Genomic DNA, 23,327 nt, shown 5'->3' on the forward strand with positions numbered 1-23,327 from the left:
TTTATATGAACGAATAAAACAATTATTAAATTCTGTCGTTATCTTATCAATCAGCATACAAGAAAATAAATCAAATTATTATGATAATAAGATTATAAAGCTACATACATTTATATTACGTGAAAACCCAATTTTACTTAAAATTTTCTTTACTTAAAAAAAAAGAAACCACAAAACTTTAAACTTTTGATTAACCTAACAAAACCTCAGTTCTTAAATTTGAATGCTAATGACCATGATGTCGAAACGATCCTTCACAGATATAAAATTCAATTGTACAAACACTTACAGCTTATTTTCTTCTTGAGTTGTATGTTGGAAAATACCCAGAAAAGTCCAGTCTCCTCAACGATGTGATCTCTCCTCTTTGGCACCTCGGCTCTTTCTTAACGTCTCTGCAAACCTCCTGCAGACTACACAAAAAACACCTGATTCACTTCTCCAAACTCAGCTATTTATTTATGACACCAGGACCTCCTTTTGTCAACTTGATGCCGTAAGAATACTTTCACATATACTTTATAAAATGCCCACGGTAGATACAAGGACCTCCTTTAATCTACTTGTTATCTCCTTCTTCAAACTAATCACTTCTTTTCGTTACGCCGGTATCCAAACTCACGAACCACACCCTATCTTGAGACAAACGACTGTTTCCTTTCGATGACCAAAATATGACTGACTTCTCCTGTCTCATGATTGACTCCCAAATTCCCATTTAAAAACGACCGTGAAATCAAAAAGCTCAAATTGTGTTTACCATGATTTTGGAAAAGCCTAATTTCGGTTTCAGAGAAAACTAAAAAGCTTACTTTAAAATTGGTTTTTTTTTCAATACATCGTTTATACATATTTCAAAAGATTAGAATATGGTCATTTAATACTCGACTATACAAACAATGAAAAGATTAACTTACAGGTAAAATGTCTTCTAATTCTAAACAAAGGTTTCTTGATAATTTTGTTTGAAACGGAAAAAGGTCGTTTGCCAAACAAATTTCTATTCTTATCTACACTAAATCTTATCTTAAATTACTATATACAATTTGTTTATATTGATATCATGAAATTTTATTTCGATGGATATTTTTATTTATTTTTCTTTGTTTGGGAAAGAAAAAGTATGACAATATATATATATATATATATATATATATATATATATATATATATATATATATATATATATATATATATGTATATATATATATATATATATATATATATGCATATATATATATATATATATATATAATATATATACATATACATATAAATATATTAATGCCGTTTGATTTTATATATCGATGCTAATATCGGGCTAGCTCTCTATTTTTTAATCAGTCAGACGCCCTTTTCAGGTCAATAAAGCGAATTTACCTTGTGCTTTATATATAAAGCAAATATGTCTATTATCATAAGACTGTGTGTAGTGCCCTTTTGGTAGTCTCTTTGTTTGTTTTTTCTATCTAAATATATTTGTTATATTCTCCCCTTTTATTTGCTATGTCGCATATTAGGATTCGATTAGTTGTTTATTTTGTCCTCAGCCTGAGTCAATAAATCAAAATTTGTCTTTTAGTTAAACTAGTTTTATGCATAGTGCCCTATGACGTCTCATATGTAACTATACGTTTATTATTAATGAAGACAATGTGTAATGTCCATCGACAAAAAGGCAGAAGAGGGAATGTAAAGGTAGCGGGGGCAAAAATATTGTTAGACGGGAAGTGCCATTTTGAGAGGCCACATTAAACAAGGAAAGAGAGTCTCTTTCCTTGTTTAAGAAATCACATTTAGTTGGGTTATGTTATTGTTTATCCCAACTGCCACATGAAAACTTATTTATATTGAAGTTTTTTAATAAGTGTGTCACATTTTAGACTATTATCGTTATTATTTAATTAAAACTTTCTCATCTAAGACACATTCTGAAAAATATTTTATAGCTACTGTTTTAGGACCTTATAAAAAAACATGAAATATTTTTCTAATTAAAACAATCGTTATATTAAAATTTTCAAACTTGGTACTAATTCCATTAGATAAATTAGAACCCCTACACCACTGTATGATTATTGTGAAGTGTCGTAAAATTTAAATTTGGCCCCTTTGCATTTACTGAGTTGTCCGCCATATTAAGAGGCCACTTTTATTAATTTTGGTCTCCTTTTCATAACGATCAGATTCCCTCTTTTGTCTTTTTGCTCGATGGTAATGCCCTTTGGGTAGTCACTTTATTTGTTTTTTCTATCTTAATATATTCGTGATATCCTTCCTTTTCATTTAACGTATCACACGCCTCAATCGGAACAAACACCACATCGCTCCTTAAATACAAAAGCACCACAAGTCAAAATAAGCAAATTGTACAGGAGAGGCATTTACAAAAATAATTTGGATTACTTTATGATTTTTGTATAAACTATGTGTATGAGGTAGATTTTTTTGGTATCAAAAGATGCGTAATTAAATAGCCTATATCAATAAAGCAATCTTAACCATAGCTCGAATGGACTGTCGAAAAAATGCAAATAAGTTAGTTTTGTATATAGACTTTGTCGTCGAGAACATTAAAATTTTAAAAATTAAACCACCATAATTAGGAAAATTTGAGTTTTATTTTCGGTTGTCAACCTTACAAAATGTCAATTTATTAAAAAAAGGCACATACTAACTTACTACATACTAAACTTGCTAAGGGAAAACAAATAATTGTTAATTTTATCATGAGATCATCAATTAAGTCTTTAATATTACCTATAGTAGTAGATAAGAGGAATAAATTTACGTTAAAAACAAAACTTAACCTTTTAAGCAAAAACCTTTAAGAGAAACAGAGATAACTTTATCGTAAAATAGTATTATTAGCAGTTATAGTCTTATAAAATAAGGCACTAAGGAGAAAGACACCTTCAAAATAATCATTTCCATGATCTACACTAATCACAACCGTATGAAGCACATAAACGTGGTTCTTACAAAAATATTTTCATAAAACGTTTTCTTAAAACTACATTGAGCGTAATGCTCGTAAAGGATAAAAAAAAACTTAACGAAAACATTAAAAATCAGTTAACAACAGTAACTTGTGCACTAATTTAGAGATTATCATAAAAAGATTCATAAAATCTTGGCACTTCGTTTTTTTGGATTAGCTTTAGAATTCCTTGCTTCTTTGCTTCAGGAACTGTAAGCTTTTCAGTGTAAAGTTGGTTTAGAGTAAAATTATTATCAGGCACTGCCGTTGACTTCGTGCGGTGTGTTCTCAACGTAGATACCGACCTGAACTCTTCCTCTTCGTAGGAACTTTTAAAGAAAAATATGCCATTGCTTACTTTATCCGCCTTCAGAATCTTTATATCGGTCCATTTGAATTTATTGCCATCATCATCTATATTGTAGTTTCCTGTACACAGAGGTTTGAGGTCAAAAAAATTCTCATGTGTCAGTTCTTCAATAGTATAAGGCTTTCCAGTTTTCTTTGCTGTTTTAATCAGAGTGATATACTGGTCTGGAACGTAAATTGGAGATGATTTCAATGCTCTCGTAATGTTACGTTGGATGACAGAATGAACAGAATCTCCTTCGTTTTGAGTGTGCCCTTTTATTAGGAACTTATGAGTAATACTCTTGATGTTTGGCAATTCTTGAGTTGCTTATTGGTACATTGCCAGCATGAATTTGTTCTTTTGTTGGCCACAGCAATTATCGCTATAGAAAGTGACATCACAAGGTTCCGTGACATTGTCATTCAATTTTCTAAGATACATTAGAACACAGGAGCCAATTTCATTAATACCTCTGGCTCCTTCTCCCTCGTGCCATACAAAACAAGTTGTGTCCTTTGTACCGAGCTCGGTTACTGTGAAATTAAGTAGATTTAATTTAGACGTATAATAGAAGCTCGACACATCACCCCGTGGACAAGGCATCACCGCTTGGAGGTCGTACACAGCCACTACGAAGGTATTACTCACAAGCTCTTTATCTCTATCTTTTTCAGCTCTAGCGAGAGTCTTTTGCTTCAGGTGCTCGTCGTAAGTTTCTTGTATTAACGATTTATCTTCAGCGTTTTGGTAAGCCATGCAATCTTCGCATTGATCCTTCTTGGGCTGTCAGAAAGATAAGTTAAAATCATGTATAAATATGTTATAGTATACTTGATATGAAACGTGTGGTCTACCTTCAGATTCACATTTGTCTACGTAATGTCGATATAGTGCCGCGACTGTTAACCCGCCCTCAATATACTCCCGAGTCGATCGCGACCTACAGTAATGACTTTCTATGCGGGGTATTGAATTGATGTGTGCTTTGACACCATCGGTCAGCTCTGGGTCTAGTGTCTTATGGTTGTTATGTTTTTCCCTGTTATCTTTAAGGTGCACACCAGTTTCGGACTGTTTTTTGACAACGGTTCTGATCATAGTGTCTGAGATTGCAAGGGTATTCATGAAGAATACTTTACATATCCGAGTTTTTTTATTATTCCGAGTCAGATAAAATGAGTGATTGTAATTTTTGCGACTGCTACCTTCACGAACGTATCTATATTTTGGTTCTACCTTGGTCATGTGATCGTGAAGAAACTGTCGTTGGATTTCCAGATCACCGCACTGCCAGAACCTTTCAAAGATGTGTTTTCTTTCTTCAAACGTAAAGTCTGTAGAACATTTTAATTTACATTTATCGAAACATACAGGACCCATTTTTTGGCATCATAAACTTTCTTAGACTTGGACATAGAAGTATAGGACATACCTTTGTTTTTCAATAGCTTGCTCTGGTTTCGTTTCCATAAAAGCGGTTCTGCTTTTCTTTTACGACACCTACTGCGCGATTCATCATCACTAGGAGACTGCTCACCGATGCTAGATGGGTGCTCGTCAACGCTAAGTGGCTGATCGTCAACTCCGGGTGATGGTGAATTAATATTAAGTAACTTCTGGTTATCCACGGCTGATTGCGGAAAGTCTTGAATGTCAGGTAACTGTGCTTGTGGTTGTTGTTCTTCATCGGAATCTGACTGGGCTTTGCGGTTTTCAGAAAATGGATCTTCATACGTAGGATCTTTGACACTATCATCGGATGAGAAATCTTTTAGGTTATTTGTAGAACTGGAGCTACTTGAAGAACTAGAACTGGAACTGCTCGAAGAGCTAGAAGATTCACCAGAGGAAGAATCACTGTCTGAGTCTGTTTCTTTAATGACTAAAGATGGTTTATTGAATATTCTGTGATTTGGAGGCGTTGCTTGAATATCTTCGTTATTTTCAACGGAGTTCAGAATATCCTAAAGATAACTGACTGTGCGGTAGAGAGCTAATGCCATTAGCATCATATTCATGATAAATAATATTGTCAGTCTGAATGTCAATTGAATCCAGTTCACTAGGTCGTATTGTTAAAGAAGATTGCTGTTCATCTCGAGGGTCATTTATTGGTGGTATCATGTCCAAAATACGTTGCGCTTTTCTTGCCATTCTGAAAATAAAAATTAATTATAAGTACCTACCTGTATCAAACAATTTACTTTCTCGTAAATAGGCGTTATAATGTATCTATATGGGTAAGTAAAATTTAATTGGTTTTAAGATTTCTAAATTATTTTGTTTAACCCATAAGATTACTCCAAAAACTACAAAAACTTTCCGATAAAACAACAGTAAAACTAAAAATTGCTTTTTAATATATAAAATAAAATCTATTTAGAGATCACTTTCAAATACAAAGATACCATATTTCGAAATATGAAACTTTAGAATAAAGAAATAAGAAAATAATTCTAATTATTTTTTGCAAAACTAACATAATTCAAAATATGGTAGTATTGCATACAAAAATAAGAGAGAATATCAAATTTATAAACGAAAAACTAACCTATTTTAAAATATTGTACTATTGCACATAAAAATGATAAGATACTTACGTGTATGTGATCTGCAATACGAATGTATTTTTGAATGTGGCACTTTTGAATATATAATTTCACCTGTCTTTTAGCAGTTTTTTGGAATGTGTTAGTTTTTCATAAAAAATGCGTGCACTCGTGCCGAATGTCTAATGGCAACTGAGGATGTGGTAGTTTTGCACGGAACTCAGTTACAGAAACGGTACAAAACAAAACTAACGTATGTGGGTTTACGGGTGCTTTTGATCATAAAACGACGGCTGGTTGAGCGAAATATTAAAGTTTCATCGGTTAAGGTGCATTTCATGCAAAAAAATCAGTTTTGATATTTTTTGGAATGTGTGACTTTTGTATTTAAGGAGCGACATATTCGCTACCGCCTCTCAGTTCGAATAATGTATCATACGTTTCGATCCGACGAACTATTGTATCTCCACCACAAAACGCTGAAAAAATTATTTAATTCTACATAATTCTGTTTAACTTGATTCAATTTGATTTATTATATTTTCCTTTATTTAATTTCATTTAATATTATTTAGTTACTTCATTTTATTTTGGTAAAGCGTTGACGTTTTTTAAACATCATTTTATTTTTATAGTAAGTGTATGTTTATCTTACCCACTGACATAATAAATATATATTATACGTCATTGATCTTACCTTACAATTACAGTAACCTATATTTTTAGCAATTTTCGAAAAAATTAATTAATTGAGATTTATTTAAATTATTTTGTATAAAATTCTACCTTAAAAATATTATTAAAATTAATTATTAATTATATTAATATGTAATTAGTATTATTAATTAAACGTATCGTTTCAAGTACAAAATATGAATGAAATGTCAGATGTCTTTAGTTTAGATTTTCTTTCCTAGATGGCGCTGGGTTTTAAATCTCAAATAACGTAAAGTTTTATAATAAATTTTACCTGAAAAATATTAAAATTAATTATTAATTATATTAATATTTAATTAATACAACATTATTAATTAAACGTATCGTTTCAAGAACAAAATATGATTGAAATATGGTAGTTCATATTTCTTTCCTAGATGGTGTCGTTATGTGACCGGAATTACAGCGTGACCTGTCACTGTCATCATAGCCTTTTATACAGATAGATTTCGCCGGTCTATTTGGCCTCATGGACCAGAAACATTGAATAAAGAACACAACAATTCACTTACTGGATGTGCTAATTACAAAAGAACACAGGATATGCAAAAAAGGTCTACAGAAAACCAACCCACATCAACAAATATTTAAATTACATTTCAAATCACAACGTAAACATCAAAAAAGAAAATTGAGTTATTACTATTTTATTTCATAGCAACTTAGCTCGAAAATAAATCGTTTTATTTAAGTTATAAGCGAGGAAAGTAGAAAAAAACAATGTTAATGATTTTTAGATACTTTTTTTATTAAAATTCCCGACCTCACATCCACGTCTATTCCAATTTTTTAGATGAAATGGTTTGCTATTACCGGGGAAAGTCATGCTCCTTCAACTTGTTTCTGTCTTTGGTCCTTGCATATGAACTTTTTACTAAGCAGTCCCTCGTCAAATTTGTATAATATATAATAGTACCTATATCCTGTGGTAGTGGATATTTTCTGCTAATAATTTCTAACTATTCTTCTATCGGATGTTACGCTTTATTACGTTTGTACGTGAAGTTACTTTCGGATTTCTTCCCTTCTGTCTAGTCATACAAAACTTCGTCGTATTGGTGTATTCACATAAACTTTAAATGAATTAGGTAATCATTAATAATTTTAAAAAATTGGTAAATTTACATTTTATGGTTAGTTTAAATAAATTTAACCAAATAAAAAAGGGATTGATTTAAAAATGGAAATAATAAAGATGATAAATATACTCATTATGGAAGATATTTTGTAGACATTTATTTATTTAACTTTTTAACTTCTTAACTTTAACTATTTAACTTTATTTTAAGATTTAGCTTTTTTTAGGTGGGAGCTCAGGTAACAAAAAGCTAGCAGAGGCTCTTCAAAGCGCAGCCAATCAAGTTGAAAGTTTAACACCACAGTTAGTTTCTGCGGGAAGTATTCGCATGAATTATCCTACATCAAAAGCTGCAGACGAGCATTTTGAAAATTTGAGACAACAATATGCAGATACTTTGAGCAAGGTTCGTAATCTGTGCGATGAAGCCACAGACTCTGCAGATTTTGTGAAAGCCTCAGGTAAAGAAATAAAATTATAAATAATTCTCTCCTGCTAATAACCTTAGGAGTTAATGCGGTTAATTAAAACAAAATGCTAGTAATAGTTCAAGGAAATACGCAAAAAAGTACACTGTTTGTGACTCTGGCCCCTCCAGGCAAACAGTTGTTTTGAGTTATATGGACCTTTATAACAATAACCTATATGTTTTCTGTATTTTGTTCTGTCGATTTTTTGGACTTTATTAGATATTAACAAATTAAGGTCAAAAAACAGTAAATTTTCGCATTTTTGTCTACCGGTAAAAAGTGAAGCACTCGAAACAAATTTGAGAGTAATAATCTTATAAGTCATATAAAAATCTTCAAAATGGCATTTTCTTATTTGTTGGTAAGACAGTTGCAAAATAAGACAGAAATTTCAGTTTTTTTAATCTGTTTTTCTATTATTGAAAGCCCTGTTGTGTTCTGCTATAGGTCTGTTAAAGGTTCTACCGGTTTGACCGATGTAAGTTTTTGGGCAGTCACATGTAAGTTTTAGACTGGGGAAATAAGATTTGTCTCAGGACTGTGACTAATCCAGATATCTGACAATTATTTTAGTTATTATAGGCCTATATAAAGAGAACCTATATGGTTTCCCCATAAATTTCGGCGTCTTTCTTAATTATTAACAATTCAGTCGAAAAAATGCCATTTTTCGATTTTTTGCTTACCTTTGCAAAGCTTAATATTTAGAGTAAAATTTTTTTACTTTTAAAACATAAAAAAGATGTAAAATGGCGATTTTTAAAAGTTGTAAAATTAATTTTTTGCTTCAAAACCTGCAAAATAATGCAAAAACGTTATTTGTTTATAACTATTGGAAAAATCAACCTAGGCATATGTTATTCCGCCCAAAGTTGGATATTGTGGTCTTTAATGAACCCTCAAAAATTTCGGATCTGTCCATTAATTAGTTTAAAAGTTATTCTATCTGTTTATCCCAGAGACCTTTTTTGCAGACACATGAGTCAGAAAGTAATGAAGATACAGTAATTCTACTCATACCAAATGAAAGTTTAAGAGGTAAACTATCAATATACACAAAAAAAAAGAATTTTTTTCAACGCAAAATCCTTTGTAAAATAACGGTTACTTTTGATTTATGAACATTCAGAATAACTTTTAAACCATTGCTAGAAGACAAGTCTTGTTTTATCTTCGAAAAGCTGACATTTTTACACGAATTCAAAAAAAAATTGTTCTACGATAATTTGAGATAAAGTTAGTTTTGTTTTAAATTCACAGCTACTTCAAAAAATCAAAACGCATCTTCAAACTGTTACTATTGTTTATATCTCCGGATCTACTTAATGGATTTTAATCTTCTTTTTTTTAATTTGTATGTACTCTTTCCGTACATTATTAGTTAATTATTTCGTAATACATATTTGTAAATTAAATGTGAGTACTATTGAGTATTAGTTATTATTGGTTGAAAAATTAAGCATTTTCTTGTCTCAAGTTTAAATTTTAATCTTTATAAAGATTAAAACTTGGAACAAGAAAATGATCAATGCTTCAGCCAAAAATACCTAATACTTGGCAGTACCTTCTCAAATTTACTATTGGCTCTAGAAATTTACCTTTTCTCCACCCAACTCCACTTTTTTTATGAGGGAAAAATGAAATTATAATTTATTACTCTTCTCTACTTTTATTTGTTCGTTACCGTATATACTTCTTCCATATCAAAATCAATATCTACATTTTCTAAATCTGAAGTATCTTCCAAATTTTCTTCAAATTTTTCCACTACATCCCAATTCTCGCATGTTTCTTCTGTACAATCAGTGCATAAATTTGAGCAATATAAACCAAATTTTTTATGTTAATTTCACGCATTCTGTTTTGCAAGAATATGTTATTTTTTTTTTGTAAAAAATCGGGTATAAGTGGGTCTAATGATTTTAATGAAGTGTCGTTTGCAAAATTAAATGCTAAATTGAAGTATTCTAACCACGATTTTAATTAGAAGTAAGTTTTATATTTGTGCTTTCATAGTGCTCCTTCTGTAGGTGGTAAAATTACACTTTGATTTTAAAGATTTTCGTTTAAATAATTTTTGTTCAATCGGTAGAGAAACACTGGCCACGTTGTGTTTCATGGTTTGACCTCTAAAAAAACTTGAACGTGGCCCCTGGCAGATGTTCCAAAATAACGAATATCCCTACTCTAACGTGATCAAATCATGCATATACTTTCTCTCCATTCATTCATATACCTATTATATTAAACGCTTTAGTTAACTTCAATTTTAGTATTTTCAAATAATCATTTATTTTAGTTACAGTATTTGTAAATACTACAATTATACAAAAAATATTTCGTAAGTATTTTTTTCATAATATTGAATTATATTATAAGTGTTAATTAAGAATTATATATCAAGTAATAGGCTCATTTAATATGTAATATAAATATAAATAGGTAAATCCAAGATGGCGGAAAGGAAAAATGTGCCGTCACCTCTCTATGTAGTAAAAGAGGTAGATTTTGAAGAGAATACATTTAAATGTTGTCAAACTAAGCCTAATAAAATACTCGTTTGTATAGTATGTGGAAATACTTATCACATCTCATGGGCTGTGAAAAACAAAGTGAAAGGCTGTTAGCTGAAAAAGATGATAAGTACAATTTATTATTAAATAACAATAATCTATTAAAATCAAATAATGAACACTTGCTAGAAAAACTAAATTTATTGAAATCAGAAATAACCAGAACCAGAATCTCACAAAAACCTCAAATGCTCAATCCCCTAAATGCTCAATCTTTGACAAATAAGTTACTCAAACTTGAAGTCTTAACTTTGCAGGAAACACCAGATATAATTTGTCTATCAGAACATTTTTGTACTGAAGAAAACATCCAATTTATGACCCTGAATGGATACAACATCGCCTCTTATTTTTGTCGAAAGTTCCATATCCATGGAGGATCCATCATCTACATCAAAACTGATACTAAATTCAAAACATTAGATGTCTCTAGCTTTAGTGAAGAAATGGTGTGTGAGTGCTGTGCGATTTCTCTGTTTGTAGCCAATAGGAAAATTTGTGTTATTAGTGTTTATCGTTCGCCATTAGGAGAAGTTCAGAGTTTTCTGTGTAAATTACATAATATATTGGAGCTATGCAGTAAGTCATATCATGATATTTATATTTGTGGGGATCTAAACATTGATTATCTTGTCATGTCTAATAATAAGCAATCTTTTAACGAGTTTTTAGTAAGTTATAATCTGAGAGTCACATCTGAGGCTCCTACAAGAGTTTTCGTAGATAAAGTGGGTAAAACATCATCTACAAAATTGGACTACATATTGACAAATATCGAACCACATCTTTATAAATCAAATGTGTTCGAGAGGCACTTCAGTGACCATAAAGTATTTTCACTTAGTGTAAATTTGCAAGCCAATAAAGTATCGAAAAAAGATAAAAAAACCCATCAGTTACAGGGATATGTCAGATGAAAATATGCTGATGTTTAAAGCAGGGATTTCTTCTACAGTTTTTGATGAAGTTTATTCGGAATTGAATGCTGAATATGCCACAAATTCATCTGTTAGCATTTTAGATTACAATCTAAATTTATATTGTCCAATAAAAACACGGTATAAAGCACACAAAACAAATAAGGCTATAGTCGACACGTAATTTCGTGAGAAAATTTATAGGAACCAGAGGAGTAAAATACTAGTAAAATGGCAACACTGTTAGAGTTACCACTACTTTATTGAACAGTAGCGTAGATATCTAATTTTTAATTAAATAAAAGTTTTTATTTTTATTTAATGTTATTTAAGAAAAAGTTTCATTTTCTATAAAGTTTAAATAAATATCTAGGAAGTGATAACACTAATCGACTCGGCTAAATAGAACTTATTGTAAAATAACAATACCTATAAAAAATTGTTAATAAAAGTAATTATCACATACAATTAAACAAATTTTTTATGTACAAGTATTTTTATACAAACGTTTTAATAACACAACTGCTCATAAGTTTTAAAACTTATGATCACATTTTATCCCTGATAACTTAGTTATTGTAATAAAAAAAAATAGAGAATTCATTTTTTAAATTATATACAGGGTATTCTATTAACAACTTTGGTTTGACACCGTGTGAGAGAAGACTTAGTACCTCAATAATTTAAAAATGGGTAAGAGGTCTAAAACTTTTATGAGCATCTTTTTTTATATATCTAGCAGGTATTTTATAATAACCTAACATGTACTTTGATTATTTTAAATTAAATTATGTTGTATGTTTTTGTTCTATCATGAAGTGTATTTGTACTCTATGTTCAAAGATATATATAAGCAAAACGAGAATTTGTACAATTACAATAAAAATAAAGGTTTCAACTAACACCTAGTTGGAAATAAGAACTTACTAATCTACTCAGAATCACTGTTATCACTAGTATCAGTTGTATCTTCTATATTTATAGTTAATTTGGTTGATGCTGGTAAATATTTAACATGGTCATTTTCCACTGCGATTACATGTTTGATTACACTTTTCCCGTTGGTTGCTGTGATCTTTGTGACTTCTCTTCTAATTAACTGGAGAGCAGTAGACAAAAATTTAGAAGCCACGTTTCTTCTTCTTCTATTTCCTTTAAGTTGTGTCCATATTAACTCTATTGTGTTCAATTTACAATAGTAAGGAGGAAGTACTATTGTAAATTGTAATACTGGGCATACCAAGCACGGTATGCCCATTACTGCGAGTACAGTAAACGGTACAGTGCGGTAAACAACCTCCAACAATTGCTTTTTACTATATGATGCCTCAAAGTACAAATCTTTCTCAAATAAAAATTCTTGAATTTGTAATTTGTTTCAAGTAATATTTGGAATTTTCTCATGAATCTTGAATAATATGATACGTTGTCCATGATAATCAAACTATATTTAGGTAATCTCGGAAGAAGAGGTTCTTCAAATCATGATTCAAAAATTAAACTTTCCATATCCTCATGATAACCTAGAGACGCGTCTTTAATATTTATTTGCAGATATTAATAATACATCATCGATTAATCTATTTTCTCCACCGCAGTGTAAAATTATAATTCTCTGTCCTGTCATGAGTATCACACTAGGTCTCATATAAATAAACAACATTTCGTTTCATTTTTTGATACTAAGTTATCTATCTGATAGAAATGTTTCTTAAAGAAATAATTATTCTAATACTTTCCATTATGGCGCTTGTCTATAGTTTTTTACTTAAAATTATGGGTTTTAAGAAATCATCAAATTGTTGTTGCTGAATATAAGAGAATAATCCTTTCAAACCAGTTCACTTCGAATGCTTTCAATAGTTGAAAAAATATTAGCCGCATCCATTTTGTATATTGTTCTAATTATAGGTTCCTTTAGGTGCGGTTTTATTTGTGTGAATTTGCACAATCCTTTCTCCTCTGTCTAGAAGAAGATGTTTCTCCTATAGTCTTGTAGCAGATTGCTTTGGACACTCTGATAAACATGTTTCTACAATTGCTTCTGATTTAGACAATTTAGAACACAATTCTTCATAAAAATGTTTCAGCATATGTTTGGATGGTATCATCAGAGAGGTATTGAAAATGTCGCTTACATTTTACTACACGGCTTTGTAAAAATATTCCAATTGATTAGAAGGTTCCGCTGACTCTTCAGCTGCAGAATTATTATCACACCACGGGTGCCACATTTCAAAAGTATTTTCGTAAAATTATAAAGTTTACTGTTCTTTTACATATTTTTACGTACTTCCGTTCTTTGTGAGTTTTATAAAAACTAACTTCTGTTTTTTTTTTCAAAAAAACCATTAATCGTTTACATCTATGGTTCCTGAGTTGAACAATAACTGTTTTGGATGGGTTGGAGTCAATAAAAGGGCTATTGGTTAACTATTTTTTTATATCTCGAGCTTTCAATTGTGTTTACAATTATTATCAAGAGCTAAAAAAGACAAAACATCTTACAAGGTTGAACTAGAAAGAAAAAACAATTTTTGTTAACTTACCAAATAAAAATTAGTTTAGTAAATAAAAATTGCTGCTAATACATCTTAAAAATAATTAATATAAAAATGTCCTAATCTAATAAATGCTTCTCTGAAAATTTTTTAATTTTTTAATTAATCTTTGGCAGAGCATGTAATCGATAAAGACCATATTATGGATTTTGATAACATTAAAATTTTATGTAGTGAAAGTAATAAATTTAAAAGGACTTTTTTGGAAATGGTTTGTATTAGCAAAAGTGATAATAATTTAAACAAAAGATCAGAAATTCAAAATCTAAGCAAAATTTATAATTATATTCTTTCTTTATGATTTATATATAAAACTTGTAAAATGTCATATTTAATTCTCCATATATCTGTTACATTTTTTCAGACATCTGTCAACGGTGAATAAATCTTCTTCTTTTTTGTTACTAAACAAAAAAGAATGTTTAAACGAAATTTTATTTTTGTCAATATAATTGTCATAAATAAAAATTTTATGTTGGCATTTATGACATTGAGGCTTATTTGTAATTTGTTGCTATTTTAACTTATTTATAAATTCAATTGTCTTTGTATTAAAAAAATGTTTTCAAAAATATGTTTTCAAAAAAAAAATTTTCTTTCTAGTTCAACCTTGTAAGATATTTTGTCTTTTTTAGCTCTTGATAATAATTGTAAACACAATTGAAAGCTCGAGATATAAAAAATAGTTAACCAATAGCCCTTTTATTGACTCCAACCCATCCAAAACAGTTATATATTTTTTCCAAACGAGTCAAAAGTACTTCTTTTTTCTTATATATATAAAGTAGTTAGGTATTATTGACTGACACGTTATGTAAAATAAAGTTTTATTTTAGATTTTATTCATATCCTGAAGAAGCAAATAAATTTTGCGAAAGCTAGATAAAGAACAAAGAGTTTCACTTTCCTGCCCTATTAATGACTGCGACCCCAAAATAAAACTTTATTTTATATATATATATATATATATATATATATATATATATATATATATATATATATTGATATATATATATATATATATATATATATATATATATATATATATATATATATATATATATATATATATATATATATATATATATATATATATATATATATATATCTGGAAGAAGAGATTTTTCAAACCATGATTTACAAATTGAACCCTCCATATCCTCATGATAATCTAGATTCACGTCTTTAATTTTTTTTGGCAGATATTAATAATAAATCGTCGATGCATCCATTTTCTACGCAGTGTAATATTATAATTCTGTCCTTTATTGGGCGGTACTGAATTAGAACACTTTTTGTTATTATTCGTCCAATTTTTTTTTCACGGTGTCATGAGTACCATACCAGGTTTCATCCAAATAAACAATATTTCGTTTAAAAATAAAGTTTAAAATAACATAAAATATTATACCTACCTACCCAAGTGTAAACCACTGGACGGTCGAAATTTATTGGGGTAAACTACTTTATGGTTTCGGTTGCTCAGGCAAAAATTGTTATCTTACACAAAGAATGCATCGATGATAACTTTATCTGAGCGACTGTACATATTTTACCAGGCTCATCTAAATGTAAATATCGATGAGAATATTAAAACTTTGTATTATTATACATCTCAGTTATTGATAATTTTGCAGTTAATAACTACTCCTGGTAGAGTACTTTTATTTTAATTTTTATTGCCTGCTTTTATTACAAATAAATATATTTGTACACAGTCTCACCGAAATACGAGGCGACTATACATGGGTAACAAATGAGGTAAGACACGCTAGTGAAAAACTAAAAAATCTACACTGGATAGCAAAAAATATAGGGAGTCTCGAGTCTCAAGATACCTATAAACAGGCAAAAAAAGAATATAATTCTCTATTAATAAATACTAAAAAAAACTTTCATAGTGACTTAATTAATCAATCTTACAATATACCAAAAACAATTTGGAATTTAGTAAACAGTGAAATTGGTAGGCAAAAGAACAGGTCTGATATTATTCTACATTATGATAATAAAATTATTACCAAGTCTTGTGATATTGCTAATTCGTTTGCCTCATATTTTGCTACAATTACAGAATACAATCTTCAAACTCATTTTGGCACATCGTTACCTTCTTCTTGTACTACCTCAAAAATGTGTAACAAAACATTTACCCGTAACTCCAATTGAAATAAAAAATACAATCGATCAACTAAAAAATAAGCCTAGTGCTGGTATTGATAACATATCTGTAAAAATAATAAAACTGATAAGTGATCTTATATCGATTCCTTTAACCCATTTAGTTAATCTCTCAATAACAACCAGCCAATTTCCATCCATATTTAAAATGGCAAAAGTTATTCCAATCTTCAAAAAGAATGACCCTCATGATATTTCAAATTATAGACCAGTATATGTCCTTAGCATCATTTCAAAAGTAATAGAGAAGGTTGTATACAACAGAATATTAAATTTTATAGATGAATACAATTTATTAACTCCAACCCAACACGGCTTTAGATCAAAAAAGTCAACACTCACGGCTGCATGCAGTTTGTTTGAGCGTATTTATGATGAATTGGATAGTAGAAACCACGTAGCAGGACTATTTTTTGATCTATCACGTGCTTTTGACTGCTTAGACATAACATTTATTCGCAATATATTATATAACGTTGGTTTTAGAGGGATATTTCTAGAATGGATAATAAATTTCTTAAGTGACAGGAAGAGTGTTGTAAAGATGAAAGAATCAAGCTCAGAACCATACACGACAAATAAAGGAGTACCACAGGGATCCGTTTTGGGACCACTATTATTCCTAATTTTTATTAATGACCTACCAGATCACATAAGGGCACTTATAATATCAATGTTTGCTGATGACACCTTGTTAATAGTCTCTGCACGTACACTCGAGGAATTAAAAAAGACGATGAAAATTGTTGTTGACTGCTTTATACGCTGGTGTAATACCAACAGACTAATATTAAACATTGACGAGACGCAAATTATTTATTTTCATTCATACAACTCATCTAAATATGACTATATCTTAACCATCCATGATAGAAACAATATGTTATCTTCCACTCACTCCGCAAAGTTTCTGGGTGTATTCATTGATTGTAATCTCAAATGGTCAGAGCAAGTGAATTCAGTGAACATGAAATTGAATAAAGCTTTTTATGCTATATCGAATATGCTATATAGAATTAAAAACACACTACCCATCTCGGCATTAATGAACGTTTATTATAGCCTTGCTTACAGCCACATGTGCTATAATGTAATTTTGTGGGGGAACTCAGTAGATAGTAAGAAAGTGTTCATTAACCAAAAAAAAATTATCCGTAAAATTTTTAATTTGGATTATCAACAGTCTTGTAAACCAGGTTTTATTAAACATCAAATTTTAACTTTCTACTGCCTATATATCTATAAATGTTTACTTTATGTCAAAGAGGAAATCAATACATTTCCAGTAAATTCAGACAATCACTATTACAATACAAGAAATGCTGAATCTTTACGAGTTCCTAAACACAGAACAACCAAATTTCAAAATGGCTTCAGATATATGGGACTGACCTTATACAATCATTTGCCAAAAACTGTGAAAGAAGTACCACTTATCTCTAAATTTAAAAGAAATGTTAAAGATTTACTCTTAAGAAAAGCATATTATTCTATAAATGAATATCTTGAGGACAAACTGCAGTAGCTTCATATTTTACTTGTAAAAATGTTATTTTATATATTTTATGTTTTGTCAATTTTTTTTACACTGTGAATATTGTATTATACACAGTAATGTTTTTTATACTAAATTCTGTAGTGACGTATCCTATACATTTATTTTGAATTTCTTAAAGGAACAATAAAGATGACTATGACTATATATATATATATATATATATATATATATATATATATATATATATATATATATATATAATATATATATATATATATTATATATATAGTAAACTCTTAAATATTGGGGAAATCTGCAAGAAAGACTCTAATGAGTATCAATTGTTTCGCCGAACGTTTTCGCCAATGAGAATTAATTTGGCTTCTTCAGGGCTGAAAGAGAATAAATTATAATTAGCTACCATATATTATCTATTAAAACATTATTGATCTTACCGTAACTTAGAATTGTAGAGTTAGAATATTAAAATACTTTGCTAGTAACATAGTGGTGTTTTTTGTTACTATGTGCAAAAAAAGTTTTTTTAAGGTTTGAAATGTATGGTAGCTTTGAACTTAACACGCAAAGGTTTACCCAAGGTTAATCGAAAAACCCAATGTAACTACATTTTTATAGTTTTTGGGTTATCTCTTTTGCGACTATGGAGATACCAGTCAGTTCTGTCTGAACTACGCTAGCATTTTTGCCCATACCCCACTTTATTCTTAGGTTCAGTGATCTGGAGTATATCCCGCGTCCTGAGCCTTCTTTAATTTTGGAGCCATCGGTGTATATGCAATAAGCATTTGTCACGTTTGTCTCCATATACTGTCTTGTTTCAATTTTGTAGGGTTTGTTAAAGACAAACTTTGGTTCAATTGAGTCGCAGCCTACCTGTAGCAGTGGTAACGCATCCAGCTCTCCCCACTAGAAACGAGTTCTCAATTGTCCCATTCCTACATCAAGGTTTGCACCAGCTGAGCGCAGTCGCATCATTGTCACTAGCGCCACCTCTTTGACATATATATCTAGAGAAGTGATGCCAATGATCAACTCCATTGCAGCAGTTGGTGTTGTTTTCATGGCACCTTTTATATTTATGCAAGCCATCCGCTGAATATGGTTTAGTTTGTTAATCGCTGTTGTCTGTAGCACTTTTGGTACTCAAGCAATAGCTCCGTAAGTTAGCATTGGCCTAATGACAGCGGTGTAGACCCAGGCGATCACCCTGGGCGTGAGGCACCAGGAGCGTCCGACCGTTCGTCGACACTGCTCAGAGGCAATATATGCTCTTTTAGCTCTACCATCTAAGTGTGAGTTCCATGTTAACTTCCTGTCAAGGGTAATACCAAAGTACTTCACCTCGTCAGAAAAATTTAGACTGCAGTTTAGAATCCTTGGGTGTATTAAGCCCGTGATTCTTCTTTTCCTGGTAAAGAGGACCATCTCTGTTTCCTTAGGATTTATAGCTAATAAGTGTTCCTGCACCATGTTTCTATTAGTCGGAGAGCAACTTGTGATCTCTCACATAGTGTGTTCTCAAACTTACCGCTTTGCAGGACAACAATATCGTCTGCATAGGCTATTGTGTAGAAACCGTTGCTGCTGAATTGGTCAACCAGGGTATCTAGAACTATGTTCCAGAGTAGTGGTGATAGCACCCCTCCCTGTGGACACCCCCTCGTAACCATGCCTCTAACAGAAACGTCTTCTACATTTATGCTTATTGCTCTATTAGAGAGCATACTGAATATCCATTCGCTTATGGCCAGGGGAACATTCCTGACGTTGAGCTGTTGGGTGATAGTTGGAAATGTGGTTTTATCAAACGCTCCCTCAATGTCTATGAATATACCTAGGGTGGATTCTTTATTATCCAGCGATCTTTCAATTCTTCCCACTACATGATGCAGTGCAGAATCTGTAGATCTTCCCGAAGTATATGCATGTTGATTTGGGTGAAGTGGGTTATGGACCAGAACTTCATCCCTTATGTACCTCTCGCATAGCCTTTCCATCGTTTTCAACAGAAAGGATGTTAGGCTAATTGGTCGGAAAGCCTTTGGTAGGGTGTAGTCCATCCTACCTGGTTTTGGTATGAAGACCACACGTACCTCTCTCCACTTCCTAGGAATATATCTCAGAACCAAAGAGGCTCTGAATATTTCCACGAGGTGCGGCAGAAGGATATCCAGTCCCCACCGTAGTAGGGCTGGATATATGCCGTCAGGCCCTGGTGATTTGAAAGGGGTGAAGCACAATATGGCCCATTTTACCTTTTCCTCATTAATCATTGTTCTGACGAGATGCCAGTCGTTTATTGAGGGTATGATTGCTTCTTCCATCCGGTTTGGTGCTGTTGAGACACTAGAACCGGGAAAGTGTGTTTTCATCAGGACCTCAGCACTTTCGCGAAGGTTGGAAGTTTTGTTCCCATCTTCCTTCATTAGTATGCCGACGTGCCGATCTGGGTCCTTTGAGAGCGCTTTTTGTAGCCTGGAAGCCTGCGGGAAATCTTCGATTTCCTCACAGAAGGTTCTCCAAGCAGCTCTTTGTCTGCAGACTTTTTTAAACTCTTTGAGATTTGATTGATAAGAATCCCAATCCTCTTTGAGTTTGGTGCGTTTCTGCTATCTTTCTAAGGTGTTCCAATTCAGTGCACCCCCAAGAGTTGGTTTTGCGACTTTCCTGGACCATCCTTATTGGACAGGATTTTTTATAAGCATAGCTTATTTTGTTTTGGATAGATACCGTATACCTTTCCAATTCTGTATTAGTTCCTGGAGTTGAAGCCTTTTCATTCCGCAGAGCATCTTCTAAGAGTCGGTTGTAGAGTTCTACATCCGTCCTCCTAGGGTCGCGCGATTTGATAAGGCTTTTTTCCAGACTAATATTATAGGTTAGCCAGCGGTGGTCAGACATAGAAATATCCTCCGATACCTGCCTTTATTCGATATTTCAGCTGTTGCCAGCGTGATATCTATGACTGTTTGGCTACGAACATTAATAAAGGTAGGTTCGGTGCCCTTATTTAAGATATACAAATCTTTTATAATAATATAGTCATAAAGAGACTTACCTCGAGCGTTGTTATCTCTGCTACCCCAACCTAAGTGGTGAGAGTTCGAATCGCAGCCGATAATAAGTTCTACCTTCTGACTGAGACAATGGTCTACCAGATCTTCCATTTCCCTTGTTGGTGGTAGGGTGGCTGCATCTGAGGGTAGGTAGACTGATGCTAGTATCAACTCTCTATTTTTGCCCTTTCCCCATGGGCACTTCACTTTAACCGCAGTTACGTCTGAGGTGCAAAACTGCGCCATGGGGGAGGCTTTGATTTTTTTGGGAACATTATATTGCTGTTCTCGGTTGTTGATTGCTTGGTAAGCTGAAAATTTGACAGTTTAGGCTGCTAAGTGCAGTTATTTTGGTCTTATTTATCCAAGGTTCTTGCATTAGTGCTATTGCATCCTCCGTTACATCCAGGCGGCGACATTGTGTCGCCGTTGCCACACTTTTTGTGTTGGAGGTTGCATTGAATAATAGTAACCTTATTTTTTTCGACCTCCTTGTCCATGGCTTAGGTATCGTTTCGGTTCTTTTTAGGTGTCCATTTCCTCTTCGATTAAGTAGGGGGCAGCCTCAGTTGTTTCGGAATCTCCTCCGCAGAGTTCGTCGACCACAATTCAATTTTGTGTTTGTTTTGTTTTTAATTAAATTGTGTTTGTACTTATATTTAATTGTTAAAATAAATTATACAACTAAATGTTACATGTAAAATATAGCTGCAACCCACATTGTATCCACAAACCATTACTAGATGTTATTAAAAAAAATCAGACTGCCGTTAACCTCAATCAAGTTAGATATAAATAACAAACAACTACTAAATTGTATTTTACCATATTTTAAATCTGTAGCCTGGTTTCAAAGATGGCCAACTCCATTTAGCAAAATTTTCAGTATAGGTAAAAAACTGTTTAAACTACTTCCCCACAATAGGTACAGTTGAATTTTTTTTTGTTGATTAATAATGATTTCCAGAGCATCTTGGAATAATAATATTTATGCTTTTTACTGTAGTTAAAGGGATATTTAACGTTGAAATATGGAGTTGGCCGTGTTTGTAACCAACATGTGGAGATAGACGTTTTTGTCACCAAAAATATTGCTGATGGTGTCGCTGATATCTTAAGTCAGCAGTAATATACTGAAGATTTTTTTGGTGAAAATAAAAAAAGTTGAAATATGTGTTACAAATATTAATTTATTGGGCTAATACAATATTTGTCAATAAAATTTAAAAACCCGATCAATACACTAACTACAAAAGTTCTTTAGATACCTGCTTGATCGGTAGACAATATCTGAATCTTACAATAATTCTGAATCAAAAGTCCACTTCAACTTGGTTGACTTTCATGACTTCATCACAGTCTGCATTATTTAAGCACTCACATTCACTAAGTGGATTTTCAGGCCATCATTTCATTATTGTTTATCACTTCGTGATACCATTTCACTCCATTTTTCACCATAATGTTTTTGTAATAAAACCCGCACGTCTTTAATTTTTAACGCATTCACTTTGACTCCAAGCGTAAGTTCAGTTGGGTTTATATTCGACACTTTTTTTCCTGGTCTCATGACACTCAAACTTGAATTAATTGGGAAACTATAGTTTTGTTCGCCACTGATAGTTACTGACTTTTGCTTCTTGGTCAGAATTAACTTTTTGACTTTTTGACAGATTTTTTGGGTCTTTAACACAGTTTTTAGCTTCTGACTTCCAATCTTGGTTGGTCCAGTCTTTTACTAAAAGCTTGACTGTCCCATGCTTACTAAATTCTGAATGATACTCTTCAAGCTGCACAATTGTATCTCTTTTCTTTAAACTTCGTTCTATGCCACCAAAAATTCTATCACTAGGCATATATGAGTGACCTGTAACAGGAAACACAAGCTCCACTGTAGTGATTGAAGTTTTAGTCCTGTGCAGCCAAGAAATGCACATCGTTAATACAATAGTATTCTTGTTTTGGCCTGGACACCCATCAGCTACCAACCTTAAGGTGTCTTTTCCTTCAAAGTAACCAGATTTAGATCTGCACTCAAGTTCTTCAAATACTGCAGAGGCTATTTCATTCGAAGACTTTTTCATTTCATATTCGGCCCAAGAGTAAATTGATACATTTTCTTTGCGTAAAGCTTCGGTTCCAGTAGAACATCCAGAAACTATCGTCAGATTATAGCAGTATAACTGTCTTGAATAGTACACACTCTGATCTGGGAGCTTTGGCAGAGGCATATTTTTTTGCATGTCGTACGACATTATAGCAACATTAGGTTCATCTTTTTTCAAAAGGTTAAAAAACCCTTTAGCACGGGTAGTGTGAACAGTGTATTCTGCTTTAAGCGTTTGCAATATTGCTTCATTTTTTTCAACTTTTT

At 31.8% G+C, this 23,327-nt stretch overlaps 1 protein-coding gene across 1 annotated transcript in view; it reads left to right on the forward strand.

Annotated features, from left to right (window-relative positions):
• Nucleotides 1-23,327, forward strand: part of Vinc (vinculin) — a 453,217-nt gene that overhangs the window by 161,566 nt on the left and 268,324 nt on the right. Inside the window, exon 10 of the mRNA XM_072537619.1 lies at nucleotides 7,904-8,137. Coding sequence (XP_072393720.1) covers nucleotides 7,904-8,137 — 234 coding nt within the window. The remainder of the gene's footprint in view (nucleotides 1-7,903; nucleotides 8,138-23,327) is intronic.

The sequence above is a fragment of the Diabrotica undecimpunctata genome, chromosome 7 (genome assembly GCF_040954645.1).
Source record: "Diabrotica undecimpunctata isolate CICGRU chromosome 7, icDiaUnde3, whole genome shotgun sequence".
Lineage (NCBI taxonomy): Eukaryota > Metazoa > Arthropoda > Insecta > Coleoptera > Chrysomelidae > Diabrotica > Diabrotica undecimpunctata.